Here is a 16,631-nt window from a genome sequence, read left to right on the forward strand (position 1 = left end):
AGGTTATTCATTTTATTGACATATAATTGCTGATAGTATTCTCTAATAATCCTTTGTATTTCTGTGTTGTTGGCTGTGATCTCTCCATTTTCATTTCTAATTTTATTGATTTGGTTCTTCTCCCTTTGTTTCTTGATGAGTCTGGCTAGTGGTTTGTCAATTTTATTTACCTTCTCAAAGAACCAGCTTTTGGCTTTGTTGATTTTTGCTACGGACTCTATTAGTATTTTTGTTAGAACTTCATGCAGGACTCTGAGAGCTTGTAGGAGCATCTTCTGAATGAATGATCGGTGTATATCCATTCCAAACAATCCCAAAATTTTAATTTTTCAGGATTTTAACGTTTTTTCTGCTTTTTTTCCCCCTAATCTGTTTCAGGGAGCAATAATGATGCCTTGGTTAGTAAATAGGAATTGACTATACTGGACTTTAGCTAATATCACAAAATAGAATAAGTCTCTACGTTACAGAGATTCTCCAATCATTTGTGTTTATCACTAAGAGCCATACATAGCAGTCTTGTAGATGGCTACTTTGAAAAACCTCTTCCTTTCACACATCAGTTCAGTTCAGTTCAGTTCAGTCGCTCAGTCATGTCCGACTCTCCGCGACCCCATGAATCACAGCACGCCAGGCCTCCCTGTCCATCACCAACTCCCGGAGTACACTCAAACTCATGTCCACAGAGTCGGTGATGCCATCCAGCCATCTCATTCTCCGTCGTCCCCTTCTCCTCCCGCCCCCAACCTTTCCCAGCATCAGAGTCTTTTCCAGTGAGTCAACTCGTCTCATGAGGTGGCCAAAGTATTGGAGTTTCAGCTTTAGCATCAGTCCCTCCAATGAACATCCAGGATTGATCTCCTTTAGAATGGACTGGTTGGATCTCCTTGCAGTATAAGGGACTCTCAAGAGTCTTCTCCAACACCACAGTTCAAAAGCATCGATTCTTCGGCGATCAGCTTTCTTCACAGTCCAACTCTCACATCCATACATGACCACGGGAAAAACCATTGCCTTGACTAGACGGACCTTGGTCGGCAAAGTAATGTCTCTGCTTTTTAATATACTATCAAGGTTGGTCATAACTTTCCTTCCAAGGAGCAAGCGTCTTTTAATTTCATGGCTGCAATCAGCATCTGCAGTGATTTTGGAGCCCAAAAAAACAAAGTCTGACACTGTTTCCACTGTTTTTCCATCTATTTCCCATGAAGTGATGGGACCAGATGCCATGATCTTTGTTTTCTGAATGTTGAGCTTCAAGCCAACCTTTTCACTCTCCTCTTTCACTTTCATCAAGAGGCTTTTGAGTTCCTCTTCACTTTCTGCCATAAGGGTAGTGTCATCTGCATATCTGAGGTTATTGATATTTCTCCCAGCAATCTTGATTCCAGCTTGTGCTTCTTCCAGCCCAGCGTTCCTCATGATGTACTCTGCATATAAGTTAAATAAGCAAGGTGACAATATACAACCTTGACGCACTCCTTTTCCTATTTGGAACCAGTCTGTTGTTCCATGACCGGTTCTAACTGTTGCTTCCTGACCTGCATACAGGTTTCTCAAGAGGCAGGTCAGGTGGTCTGGGATTCCCATCTCTTTCAGAATGTTCCACAGTTTATTGTGATCCACACAGTCAAAGGCTTTGGCATAGTCAATGAAGCAGAAATAGATGTTCATAGAGGATTGCAAATGAGGATATATATGAAACTAAATAATCTGGAATAATATATCTATTCAATGAATATTTATGTGTGTGTGCTAAATTGGTTCAGTCATGTCCGACTCTTTGCAGTCCTATGGACTATAACCCACCAGGCTCCTCTATTCACGAGCTTCTCCAGGCAAGAATACTGGAGTGGGTTGCCATGCCCTCTTCCAGGAGATTTTCCTGACTGAGGGATAGAACCTGTGTCTCTTAAGTCTCATGCATTGGTGAGCAGGTTCTTTACCATTAGTGCCACCTGGGAAGCCCATTCAATGAATATAACTCTTTTAAATTTATGTTTTATATTGAAGCACAGTTGATTTACAATGTCATGTTAGTTTCAGGTGTATAGCAAAATGATTTCAGTTATGCATATACGTAAGTTCATACCTGTTCAGATTTTTTTGTTGTATAGATTATTACACAATATTGACAAGAGTTCCCTGTGCTATACCGTAGGTCCTTGTTTATCTATTTTATATATAGTAGTGCTTTCTCCTGCATGCTCAGTTGCTCAGTCATGTCCAACTTTTTGCAACCCGTTGATGGCAGCCCGCCAGGCTCCTCTGTCCATGAAATTCTCTAGGTAAGAATACTGGAATGGATTGCCATTTCCTACTCCAGGGGATCTTTCCAACCCAGGGATAGAACCCTAGTCTTCTCCATTGGCAGGCGGATTTTTTACCAACTGAGCCACCTGGGAACTCCAATTTATCCCCCTGCTCCCCACCTTTTTCCATTGGTTTTCATAAGTTTGTTTTAAAGTCTGAGTCTGTTTCTGTTTTGTAAGTAAGTTCATTTGTATCATTTTTTTTGAAGATTTCACATATAAGTGATAAAGAGCATTTGTCTTTCTCTGTCTGACTTACCTCACTTAGGGTGATAATCTCTAGTTCCATCCATGTTGTTGCACATGGCATTACTTCATTATTTTTGACTGAGTAGTATTCCATTGTATGCATGTACGTGTGGACACCACATCTTATTTATCGTTTCCTCTGTGGAATGGCATTCAGGTTGCTTTCATGTCTTGGCTATTGTAAACAGTGCTGGAATGAACACTCACTTCAGTTCAGTTCAGTCGCTCAGTCGTGTCCGGCTCTTTGCGACCCCATGAATCACAGCACTCCAGGCCTCCCTGTCCAACACCAACTCCCAGAGGTCACTCAAACTCATGTCCATTGAGTCGGTGATGCCATCCAGCCATCTCATTCTCTGTTTCCCCCTTCTCCTCCCGCCCCCAATCCTTCCCAGCATCAGAGTCTTTTTCCAGTGAGTCAACTCTTTGCATGAGGTGGTCAAAGTATTGGAGTTTCAGCTTTAGCATCAGTCCTTCCAATGAACACCCAGGACTGGTCTCCTTTAGACTGGACTGGTTGGATCTCCTTGCAGTCCAAGGGACTCTCAAGAGTCTTCTCCAACACCACAGTTCAAAAGCATAAATTCATTGGCGATCAGCTTTCTTCACAGTCCAACTCTCACATCCATACATGACCACGGGAAAAACCATAGCCTTGACTAGACGGACCTTTGTTGGCAAAGTAATATCTCTGTTTTTTAATATACTATCTAGGGTACATGTATCTTTTTGAATTATGGTGTTCTCTGGGTATAGGAGTGGCCCTGCCAGATCATATGGTCATTCTACTTCCAGTTTTTTAAGGAACCTTCATGCAGTTCTCCATAATGGTGCACAAATTTACATTCCCATCAACAACGTATGAGTGTTCCCTTTTCTCTACATGCTGTCCAACATTTACTGTTTGCAGACTTTTTTTTTTTATTGCAACAGTGCTTTATTAGGGTGGCCAGGAAGTGAACCCATATATCTCCAAGGTCTGCCTGTGCATTCATTTAAAAAAAGTTACTGGAAAATACAAATAAAAGGACAGGACCTAAGTGGCCACCTAAGTGGCTTGGTGAATGGATTTTTGCTGCTTTTAAGGGCAAAGGGTACTTCTTCACAGTCCTTGCTACATTGGCCCTGCCCAATGTCCTGGGTTTTTCCTTGATGATAATACAGCTCTTAAACATTATTGTCTTAGAAGACACAAGCAACAAACAAGCACCCGACCTAGAACATTATTTGTGAATCACGATCACAGCATTTCTTGGCATCTGAGATATAGGTTTACCTGGGATTGGGCGTTGACATTGGCTCCATTTGTAACCAAGACCTTTACCACCTCTGCTTGCCCTGCCAAAGATGCTATATGCAATGCTGTGTTTCCTTTCTGTGAAACGAGAAACAAGATAAATCAGTTCACCCATCTTTCTCTCTGCTTTTAACATTTTACAAAATATTAAATCCCTCTGTAAGTTCCCCAGGAGAACAATGTTGATGAGTATTTCATGAGATGCATGCCTGGATTCTTACTGAGGGCTGAATTCTCACTGAATTCTCACTGATTTTGTATCAGGGCAACTGATACAAAAAGCACGAAATGTGTGACACTGACCTTTGTAGCTGCATCCACATTGGCTTCTCTCTGGAGCAGTTCAGAAACAACTTCTACGTGGCCCTCTTTGGAAGCAAGGTGGAGAGCGTTCAACCCATTCTGATTAAGTGAAGGGAAAGCTTTACTCAGCAGGATGAAAATAGAGCAGTAGACAGTCTACTAAGAACTCTGAAGAGAATACCCTACCAACAACCATTTGCATGTGTGCAATGCAGGCGCCTGAATTAGGAAGAAAAGTACTTGTTGCAATTAGGTGGGTTGTTCTGATGTCATTATGTACAATATTTTAGGAATTAATTGTTAAAGGACACATATCTACATTTCTGAATGCTCCTCTAACAAAGCGAAGAATAACTTGATCATTCAAGTTGGTGACATTTAATAGAAAACACTGGCAAAAAGAGAAAGTCTTGGTAATAATTTGGTAATAGAGGATTTAAGGACTTTTAAAGTCTGGATTTAAAAATGTTTAACTGAAAACTTAAATAACAACAACAATCAACACAACTAACCTGATTGCAAATGTTGATGTCAACTCCATTTTTTATGTAGTCAAGGGCCTTTTCTAAGTGTCCAGCTCGAGCTGCTCTTAAGTAACTCGCGTTGGCATCAGACTGAATAAAAAAGAAAAAACATTTGGTTAAAACAAGGAAACAAATATGCCTGTTTCTAACTACCAGATTATTGTTCAAATGATTTAAAAAGAGAGTAAAACCAAGATTTTTTTCAACTGAACTATTTTATTTCTAACATAAAAACACTAATATAAGGTCTTCATGAAGTCACCAGGAAAAGAACAAATTCTTCAAAAGTTAGTTTCAAGTGTATAAAATTACCCCTTCTGTGATGCCATAAGTGATTCCAAACTGAAGGAGAATATTTCCCAGGATGTGTAGACACGTACAATTTCATGAGAGTTAAGAAAAATCCTAACACTTTCTGGTAGTTACATTACAATAAACCTCACTGCTCTCTTTAATCATAAATTTAATTATACAGATGTTGAACTACAATACTACATCTGAAACTCATATAATTTTTAAAAAAGAGATTTAACATTTACCCCATTCTTTTGTATATAACTATGGCCAATTTTTCAATTAATAGTTTCATAAGTACATTTAATGCTGTTATACTAGTTTAACAGGAATTTGTGGTTAATGATGTTCTCTTCAATTTTCCTGCAGGTCATAGTCATGTGTTGGAACATTGACTGTACTTGAAAAACATTCATTTATAAATGTCTACAGTTTGTGAAGCATACTTTCCATATATTTTAAAGCTAAGTCCATAACCTGTGGACAACTTTATTAGAAGCATTAGCCTGTACAAATAAAGAAATACGTCCACCTTTTTTGAACATCAAAAGCCAAGTCTATAATTCACTCACTGGAAGCTTCCAACTCTAAACTATTGCTAAACTCTAATACCTACAATTACACAGCTGAAATCATCTGTTACTGAAATTTTTTAATAGAAAAAAAGTAATAAGAAAGACTGCCAAGTTGAGTCTGCACAATTTGTAAGGGAATCTTGTTTCATGTAAAATAATACAGAAGGAGATTTTCTTGAAAGAGCTGCTGAAAACATCACTGGTTATAAATGCAATCATGCAGGATATGGCTTAAAAGAGCTAAGTGTCTTCCTTCAGGCATTTGGCTACTACCTCCTTCAAACTCCCACTCACTTGCCACCTGATCTGTAAAGGCTTCCCAGACCTCCAGGCAGAGCTTAATTGCTCATGCTCCCAAGGCACTCATTTCATTGAGCCCTCTTGGTATTTACCACCCAGCACCATAGTTTCTGGTGTACCTGTCCTCTGTCTTCCCTAAATTGTAAGCTCTTTAATAACAGGCAGAGCTGTATTAAGGGGTAGACAAATGGAAAGTCACTAAGATGCCAATCCTTGAGGAACACTAATTTGACCATGGAAATGTACTTGAGATGAAGAGAATTCTGTCCCTCAGAAGAATCTCCGATTTTGGTGTGGGTCAGTTCAGAGTTGACTTGCTCAAGACCTAAATGAAAGAGCAGTGCCTCTAGGGTCTCCTCCCTTTCCATGCACATTAGTATGTCTCTCTCTGAAAGAGTCCTGCTTCTTCTAAATTAGGGTTTCTTAATCTCAGCAGTACTGGCATTTTGATCCAGATAATTTTTTGATGTAAGGAACAATCCTGTCCAGTGTCCATGTTCACCAGCATTCCCAGCATCTACCAATCAGGCACCAGTGGAATCTCCTATTTGAGACAACTAAAAAAGTCTTCATGAAGCCAAGTTTCCCAGGGTGAAAGGCTAAAACCTCTCCAGTTGAGAACCACTGCTCTAAAAAAATAGTAAATCAATTTGTTCAAGGATTGTGCATCTCAAAAGGCTTTCATATTTTGCATTGCCATATGCAAAATATGGCATTGCCATATGCCTTGACCGAGCACAAGGTAATGACTATAAGTTTAACATTCATCCTTCTGTTTCCCCTACAACTGGTAGCAGGTGCCTATAAATGATTTGTGAATGGATTAATCAACAACTAAGTAAACTGTGTGGAAATAACTGATTAATTGAGGAGGGCATGGCAACCCACTCCAGTATTCTTGCCTGGAGAATCCCCATGGCCAAAGAAGCCTGGAGGGCTGCAGTCCATGGGGTTGCAAAGAGTCGGACATGACTGAACAACTAAACACAAACTGCTTAATTAAAATATTTCCTGGAACAATACAGGACGCTTCATTAACAACAACAAAAACACAAGAGCTATCTACGTTGAGAATTTGCTATGATACAAAGCGGAGCAGCAGAGAGCATAAGCTAAGCCATAAGTTTGGTGTCTGGGAACACATGTAGGTATTGCTAAAGTAAAACTGGGATTTGAGTCAAGCATGCAGATAATTTAATCAGGGCAGAGAGTTAAGTAAGAGTAAAAAACAGATTTGGTTCAAATCAGACAAAGGACAAACTAAAGTTTCCAGGAATGTAATGAAACATAAAGTTCAGTCTTTAAAGCAATTTGGTACTTGGAGAAGGTTAGTTTTGTTGGGTTTGTAAGTTCAGTTAGAAACAAATTAGCTATGCAAGGATGGATCACTGTATGATAAAACATCATCTTCTTTGTGCCTGCTCAGTGACTTATTAGTGAATTTGCCCAGAAGGGCTCTGATGCTGTCCTGGGAACAAATGACATCAGCCTGCCTGGATTATTTCAATGGCCAGAGATAACAGCAGCGAATTAAGTAGGCACCCCAAACCCTGACTTTGAATACACAAAAACAGCAGTTAGAGAAGTTTTAAAAAAAGATGTCAGAATTCAAGGAAAGCCCCTGAATTGATTCTAGATCTAAAAAGGTTTGGCGATTCTTTATACTGTCCATTTTTCTCTCACATTTTCTCAGAATTTTCCCACTAGAACTTTTAAAGCAAAACAAAATACAGACAGTATAAACAAAATCTTCTAATTTAGTGGTTGCCTACCTATTTGGTGTTCAGATTTTTTTGAGATTAACAAAAGTTATGAATCAGTTAATTTCCTTCAATAATCACACATATATACATACATAGATCAAGTATGCTTATGTACATCAGATCTGCATACACACACATTTTCATACAGACATCAAATATGCATACACAAATCTGCATATATGCAATATAAATATAAATCTTCATGCATGCAATATAAACATGTATGTACATAAAAATGCATACGAAAACACAATTTGCACACTATTTCAGACTCAGGATCACAAAGCTGACTCACAGATTCATGTCTAAGAATATCTGCTCTAAGGATAAAGAATTCTCTGGTGGATACCCTCCTTATATCTATTTCACCCAATATACCCTGGTATCAAATAATTCTCCTAGGTGGTTAATTTATCACCTGAGAACTTTAGGAAAAAGAGAAGGGAAGAGAAAAAGAAATTATTTAATTTCTTTTTTTCATTTTTCCCAGCTCTCTGTTATACACAGACATGTCCAACACACCAATAATAATAACCAGCCACTGTTTGTACTTCAGAGAAAAAGTCTAGGAAGAGAAAGAGAGAAAAATATGAAGAAAGAGCAAGAAGAAGGAAGTAAAGACTGCCCTCAAGAAACATGACAACTTAGGAAATGCAGTTATTACGGCGCACAGATAAGAATTGAGAAGTTCGTCCTTCTAGTCTCAGCCACCTGCAAGCCACGCAGCAATGTCTTTCTTCCACAAATATTAGTTGCCTATTGACATTGTTCTAGTCCTGCCAACATCCAGCTGTATGGTGGGAAACAAAACAGATGTGACACCAGTTAAGACTCACTTGCCTTCATCTCATCTTATACATTCCCAAATTGTGCTGCTTCACTGGCAGGGTGAAGAGTGGAGTCCTCACTTCTTTCTTTTTCCAATTCTGTCTATAATACCTATATATTGGTTACTTCCTTACTCTTAAAATACATATAATATTTCATATTAGGCTCAATAACAATGTGTTGCATCTCTTAGCTGTCATTCCATCAAGTAACTAGGGGTTACTCTTAACACAGGCTATGATCTGTTTTTTAATCTAAAACATTCTATCCAAACAATGTCTCTATAAAGCCAATTGTAGACAAGTTACTCTGGAAGGAGATTAGGTCCTATGAGAGGCTGAGTGCTGTCACATGGAACGTTATACTGAGGAGGCCATCCTCTACAGAGTAGTTGGTACAAAATGAGTATGAGCAAGTTGGTCAGCGTTTTTTCTCCTCCCCTGCCCCTCCGAGATGATGAAAATCTGAAGGAGGAATTTGGAAAATGTAAGTATCTTTTGCCACTATTTGATGTCTTGTCTACATAAAATTTTACTAGATAAGAAAGAAATATGAACCATGCATGTTTTTCAAGGAAATTGCTTCAAGGACAGACAAGCATTGTTAGGAATTAAACTTACTCAGAATTTTCACCTGTACTGAGTATTATTCAACAGAAAGCAGTGATTAAAATTTTTTTTTCCAAGTACTAATCTCAGTAATAACTAATACTTTATAACTTAATGTGCTAGACACCATTACAAGCACTTCAGTTCAGTTCAGTGGCTCAGTCGGGTCTGACTCTTTGCGACCCCATGAATCACAGCACACCAGGCCTCCCTGTTCATCATCAACTCCCAGAGTCCACCCAAATCCGTGTCCATTGAGTTAGTGATGCCATCCAACCATCTCATCCTCTGTCATCCCCTTCTCCTCCTGCCCTCAATCTTTCCCAGCATCAGGGTCTTTTAAAAGGAGTCAGCTCTTCGCATCAGCTGGCCAAAGTATTGGAGCTTCAGCTTCAACATCAGTCCGTCCAATAAACACCCAGGATTGATCTTTAGGATGAACTGGTTGGATCTCCTTGCAGTCCAGGGGACTCTCAAGAGTCTTCTCCAACACCACAGTTCAAAAGCATCGATTCTTCGGCGATCAGCTTTCTTCACAGTCCAACTCTCACATCCATACATGACCACTGGAAAAACCATAGCCTTGACTAGACGGACCTTGGTTGGCAAAGGAATGTCTCTGCTTTTTAATATACTATCTAGGTTGGTCATAACTTTCCTTCCAAGGAATAAGCATCTTTTAATTTCATGGCTGCAATCAGCATCCGACAAGCATTTAGATTAACTTAATTATATTACTGGCACTGACTTATATCATTAGTCACACTTAATATAATATGTACTAATTGTATAAGTGTGTAGTGTGTGTGTGTGTGTGTTAGTGTCCAACTCTTTGTGACTCCATGGACTGGAGTCCACCAGGCTCCTCTGTCCATGGGATTCTCCAGGCAAGTATATTGGAGTGAGTAGCCATTCCCTCCTCCAGGGGATCTTCCCCACCCAGATATTGAACCCAGGTCTCTTGCATTGAAGGCAGATTCTTTACCCTCTGAGCCTCCAGGGAAACCCCAATTGTATAAGTTCTTATATTAACCTAGTCCATATAATATTTCCATGAAATAGTAGAGTGGGTTGAATAATGTCCCTCTAAATTCATGTTCACTTTGAAACTCAGAACATGACCTTATCTGGAAATAGGGCTTTTGCAGATAAAATTATTTAAGATGAGGTCATACTAGATTAGAATGAACCTCAAATCCAAAAATTGATGTCTGTATAAGAAGAGAAGATATACAAATATCAAATCATTATGTTGTACATCTGAAACTAATATAATGCTGTATGTCAACTATGTTAAATAAAGAGAAGACACAGAGATACATAAGGGAGACCACATAAAGGTGGAGAAAGAAACTGGAGTAATGTTGCCACGAGACCAGGAAGGCCAGGAGTTACCAGAAGCTGGAAGAGGCAAAGAAGAACTATTCCCTAGAGCCTTTGGAGAGGGTGTAGCATGGAGAACACCTTGATTCTGGACCTCTGGCCTCCAGAAGAGTGAGAGAACACACTCTCTTGTTTCCAACCAGTTAGCTTGTGGTGGTTTGCGTAGAAGCTCGAATGCAAGGAAGCACTGTTAGTAGCAGCTCCACCTTATATACGGTGAGCTACAGAGAAAATGAATGACTTTCCCAGCGACATACAACTTGTGAGCGGCAAGGATATATATCCATATCCAGACAGTCTGACTCCAGAGTTTAGACTGTTAGTCACTACTTTAAGAAAGGGCTCGATAAATATTTGGTCATTAGTCTGTGCCCAGTAACTCATTAGTTCATTATTTCATTCATTTTCCATCAAACAACTGTCCATCTCTCAGTCTGTCCATTCATCGATCCATCAAATGAACTATGTAGATACTTTAAAGTATGTCCCCTTTCAAGCCCAGTTCCTTCACTGAGTTTATTTTAAGGCTCAAGATCAGTCTGAGAGTGGCTCACCAGAAAACATGCAGACTGCCGATGCAATGGGAGCAGCAGAGTTCTGCTCCACTGCCACTAAACCTTAGGGGACAATCTCTGACATCTATTACTACCTGATCTACCAATTTTCTCTTCTTTTTCCTTTATTTCACCTTCCCAACGATCTGGGAACCATGTGAAGGGGAAGATGATCCTTCCTGTAAGATTCAGGTTCTTGTTTTCTCCTGGTGTCCTGTTTTCTGTCTACCATCATACTCAGGTATTTCTTAAACCTAAACCGCTCCCCCTCCAAAAAAACCCCACACAAACAAAAACAAAACAATCTTTTCTTCCACTTTTGTACCTAGCACTCTTTGCAAGGGATGTCTATTTCTAAGTGTGGTAGACTAGTTAATTGGTGTGTATCCCAACAACTCTAGTTACTAGCAGTGTTACCTGTGGCAAGATTCTAAACATGTGTGCCTTAGTTTTCTCAGCTGTCAAATGGGGATAAAATAATCTACTATTAGAATGAAATCAGTTCATGTACAGTAATTAACAGGCTGAGTGCATAGGAAACAATAAATGATTACTATTTTATAATTATTCTGTGAACATCAAACATTTTGACGGATTGGTTTAGGTTAGTCTGACTGCTGCTACTGCTACTGCTACTAAGTCGCTTCAGTCGTGTCCGACTCGGTGCGACCCCATAGACGGCTGCCCACCAGGCTCCGCTGTCCCTGGGACTCTCCTACTTCCATATAAAGTGAAAGTGAAGTTCCTCAGTCGTGTCCGATTCTTTGCGAACCCATGGACTGTAGCCCACCAGGCTCCTCTGTCCGTGGGACTCTCCAAGCAAGAATACTGGAGTGGATTGCCATTTCCTTCTCCAGGAGATCTTCACAACCCAGGGATCGAACCCAGGTCTCCCACATTGTAGGCAGATGTTTTACCATCTGAGCCACCAGGGAAGCTCATTATATAATTAACACTAATTCATCTTTGAGTCCTTGGCAATATGGCTTCTCTTGCTAATCCTCTTGCTAATGAATAAAATCTCTCTGTACAAAATCACCAACAACCTTCCAATCCCATTATTTAATTATAGTTCTCTCCTCTTAACATTGAACCATTGGACAGTACCAAACACCTTCTCTTTCTTCAGCATCTTCCTTTTGGCCTCTCTCATTTCTTTGTTCAAGCCTTTTTGTTCCTCACTGTTTCAACCCATCACAAAAACAGGCTTTTCCATTTTCAGATCTCACATTCCTTTCCTTCCTGTGCTCTTCATCACTATCAGGACTTCTACCACTCTTTTTACACTTAATACTCATTGATTGTGCCTATCTGCATCTAACCCAAACATTTCCATTTCTAAGTCTCACAATTTCCGCACCACAACAGCACAACAAACATTTACCAAGAACGTGTAATGTATCTGTCACTGCAACTAGGTACTCATGGCAGAGATGTGAGTAATAAACTTCCTTGATCTCCTTAATTCGGTTTTAAGATATCAAGATTATCCTAACCACTCAGGCATGCAGCTTTGGTGTCAGTCCTTTTTATTTTAATTGAGGTAATATTTGACATGTAACACTGTATTAGTTTCAGGTGTACAATGACTCGATACATATATTGAGAAATGATCACCATATTAAGATAACATCTATCACCATTCATAGTTATAATTTTTTCTTGTGATGAGAGGTGTGAATTTTTTTATTACTTTTTTCTTCTTCATTATTTCCCTGAGACTCTCTCCCAGAAAGTTTCACACTTGAATCCTATCAAATATCCTGTCTCTGAGAACTTTTAAAGTTTCTATTTTCCTTTTAAAAAGCACTTATCAGGGACTTTGCTGGTGGTCCTGTGGTTAAGACTCCATGCTTCTGTTGGGTTTTATAACCCTGGTCAAGGAACTAAGATCCTGCATGTTGTGTAGCACAGCCAAGGGAAAAAAAAAGTGAAAGAAAAATCATAAAAGAAAAACCCACATAACCAGTCAGCTGAAGAATGAAAGTTACAGGCAGCTTTGCAAGGGGCCCTTCCTTGACTAGCTCTCCAAAGGCATCCTCTGTTCTAGTTTAGTAATTCTCATTTAACCCTACTCCTGGTACACGGAGGCAAGATCTTAAGGTATGTGCATGCATGTGTGATAAGTCGCTTCAGTCGTGTCCAATTCTGTGTGACCCTATGGACTGTAGCCTGCCAGGCTCCTAGTTCATGGGATTCTCCAGGCAAGAATACTGGAGTGGGTTGCCATGCCCTCCTCCAGGGGAATCTTCCTGACTCAGGGATCTCCTACATTGACAGGTGGGTTCTTTACCATTAGCGCCACCTGGGAAGCCCTAAGGTATACACATCTAGGATCATAAATACTGGGTCATTGGTTATGTACTTATTCAATTTTACTAGTTAATGACAAATTGCTTTTCAAAGTGATTGGTACCACTTTACACTTTCTGTAGTTTGTTATTATTGATTGTGAGCTCACAGTCCTCAGAAATTAATCTTTGAGAATTTTTTGGGTCTGGGTTAACAGAAGCAGAATTGAAACCATAACTACTTTATAATAAGCCCAGGCTGTTTCCTCAAAACCCATGGTTCTGTGGAACCCTAGGGTTCAATAATTCTATGTACAGAATGACCATATCATTCAGCAATCCCACTCCATGGCATATATCTGGAGAAAAATCACACTTCAAAAAAAATACATGCACCTCAATGTTTGTTGCAGCACTTTTACAATATCCAGGACATGGAGGCAACCTAAATGTCCACTGACAGACGAACAGGTAAAGAAGATATACCATTTGCATCAACACGGATGGACCTAGAGATGATCACTCTAAGTGTAATAAGTCAGACAGAGAAAGACAAATACTGTATATCACTCATATGTGGAATCTAACTTTTACAAATGAACTTGTTTACCAAACAGAAACAGATTTCAAAAACAAACATGGTTACTAAAGGGGATAGAGTAGGAGGAATAAATTAGGAGTTTAGGATTAACATATACACACTGCTACATGTAACATAGAAAATCAACAAGGACCTACTGTATACCAAGGGAACTCTACATGATACCCATATATGATAACCTGTATGGGTAAAGAATCTGAAAAAGATTCTGAAAAAGAATGACTACATGGGCATATATTAATGTAACAATCACTTTGCTGTATAGCTGAAACTGACACAACACTGTAAATCAACTATACTCCAATAAATTATTTTAAAAAAGGAAAACAATGAGTAAGGTTGAGTAATAAGCAGAGTTCCATACACCTATTTCCAGTGTCAGCCAAAGTAGGTCTACTTTTATCTGTTACTTTTATATATTAATGTTTGATGATGTGCTTCATTTGTAAAAAATATTTCTGCTTTTAAACCATAATATTCAATCAATTCCTATGGCAGTCTCTAAGGTTCTTGAAAACCTGTGCCAAATACTTCCAGCTTGAATTAAAATACAAATACTGATCTTGAAGGTATTCTAACAGCTTACCATCCCTCAAAGGCTTATTATTTCTCAACTGGCCCCATAATTTCCCAGCACTGTGACTTCACCTACAACATCATGCCTGGCAGTCATGCTCACCATCACCCCTCACTCTTCATCCCCCAGCAAGAGATATACCAACTATATCCTACGTCCAGCTCAAATGTCACTGCATCTTTGCTATTTTACCTAATAAACACCAGACATGACCCCTTTTCTCTCCAGACTCCTAAAGCACTTGGTCTGTTCAGCTTAGATGCCAGCTATCTCTTCAAGATGGGCTCTATGCTCTCTCTTTTAGGTCTATGTCCTGTCCTGCCCAGAGCCGAGTTCCACATGATAGACTGTCGGTTCGGTTCAGTTCGGTTCAGTCGCTCAGTCGTGTCCGACTCTCTGCGACCCCATGAATCACAGCACGCCAGGCCTCCCTGTCCATTACCAACTCCCAGAGTTCACTCAAACTCATGTCCATCGAGTCGGTGATGCCATCCAGCCACCTCATCCTCTGTTGTCCCCTTCTCCTCCTGCCCCCAATCCCTCCCAACATCAGAGTCTTTTCCAGTGAGTCAACTCGTCGCATGAGGTGGCCAAAGTATTGCAGTTTCAGCTTTAGCATCAGTCCTTCCAATGAACAGGAAATGCTAAATAAAGACATATTCATTCCTTGAGAGTCCAGTGGCCTAATTTTTCCTTGAGAAACAAACACTCACACTAACTTAATTGGGAACAAAAAAGAGTCTGTTTCATATCCTCTTTAGTCTCTCGGTCCCTCTACATTTCACCAGAGTCTACTGACAGAATTAGAAGTGCCTCCAAAATTCAAGAGAAGATGAAGGAGTGGATCTGAGTTTATTTTGGTTTCTTCACTCCCTTTGCACATAGCCTGATGTGTAATATGCCTTCTGGGATCACCAATGGAGCAATGTCTTTGCTCTAACTGTTAGAGTCCTCAGGTAAAGTCAGAAAGAGGAAGACAAATACTGCATGAGATCACCTATATGCGGAATCCAAAATATGACACAGATGAACCTACCTAGGAAACAGATACACAGAGGATAGACTTGTGGTTGCCAACGGGGAGGGAGTAGGGAAGGACTGGGAGTTTGGGATTAGCAGACGCAAACGATCATATATAGGATGGATAAACAACGAGATCCTCCCATATAGCACAGGGAACTATATTCAGAATCCTGTGATAAACCATAATAGAAAGGAATATCAAAAATAATATATCTGAATCACTTTGCTGTATGCCAGAAACCAACACGGTAAATCAATTATACTTCAATAAAATGAATTTTAAAAAAAGAATATGCAGATCAAGTCGGCATTTTATTGTGCCTAATGAATCACAAGGCATCTAAGTGTCCTGTATCTAATAATATGGTAACATAAACAATAATTACTGGGCACTTATAATATGAAAGGTATGTTCATTGATTGCCACATATTCTCAGGGGTCTGTGAGGTCTGTGTCATTATCACCCATTTTACAGACTAGAAAAATCAGGTTATTAACAAAATAATGATAAAACAAAGAAAAGTAAAAAAAAAAAAAAAAAAAGTCAAGTTAGGCAACTTTTCCACAGGGCATTCTTCTAGAAACTGGCAGAGACAGGATTAGAACTTACATCTACTTGGTTTTAGAGCTCTGGTCTTAACACCCTGGAATCTAATGCTTTCCTTAGTTAAATGTTCCAGAGTGACATCAAAGTGGAAAAAGGAACTTAGATTCACTAAGTCAAGAGGGAAAGAAACAGCAGCAACATTTTTTTGGAGTCATGGGAGAGGCAGACAGGCGCTCGGCTAGGTACTGTTCATAGATGAATTTATTTCATGATCCTAGACATTTGATATTTTTGTGTTTTCAAAGAGAAGAAGGAAACTCAAGAAGCTGCATAAGTGCCACAGCCAAATTGCATTAGAATGAGAATTCAAATTCAGGTCTGTGTGACATCACATCCTAGAAATTGGTCTTTTAACCAACTTCCCTTGCTCATCGGCATTCCTATTGGCCAACAGGACCGATGCCCAAACATGGGAGATCTTTCCCACATTCACTTGTTCCTACAAGTAGTCAACTGTGTTTTTTCCTCTAACATGTTTATGCTAGTTGTTCTGGATGTTATAATTATGTAACTTAATTAGGTATTATTTAAGCTGGGAAAT

General features: G+C 39.5%; 1 protein-coding gene across 12 annotated transcripts in view; it reads right to left on the reverse strand.

Annotated features, from left to right (window-relative positions):
• The window catches only part of ANK3 (ankyrin 3), a 765,692-nt gene that overhangs the window by 261,468 nt on the left and 487,593 nt on the right, over positions 1–16,631 (reverse strand). For all 12 annotated transcript variants that reach the window (XM_088841902.1, XM_088841899.1, XM_088841900.1 and 9 more), the window contains 3 exons: positions 4,674–4,775; positions 4,162–4,260; positions 3,838–3,936 (listed from right to left, as the gene is read on the reverse strand). In XM_088841902.1, coding sequence (XP_088698028.1) covers positions 3,838–3,936; positions 4,162–4,260; positions 4,674–4,775 — 300 coding nt within the window. The remainder of the gene's footprint in view (positions 1–3,837; positions 3,937–4,161; positions 4,261–4,673; positions 4,776–16,631) is intronic.

Source organism: Moschus berezovskii, chromosome 12 (assembly GCF_049115385.1).
Source record: "Moschus berezovskii isolate FMDL1 chromosome 12, NW_MosBer_1.0, whole genome shotgun sequence".
Classification (NCBI taxonomy): Eukaryota; Metazoa; Chordata; class Mammalia; order Artiodactyla; family Moschidae; genus Moschus; species Moschus berezovskii.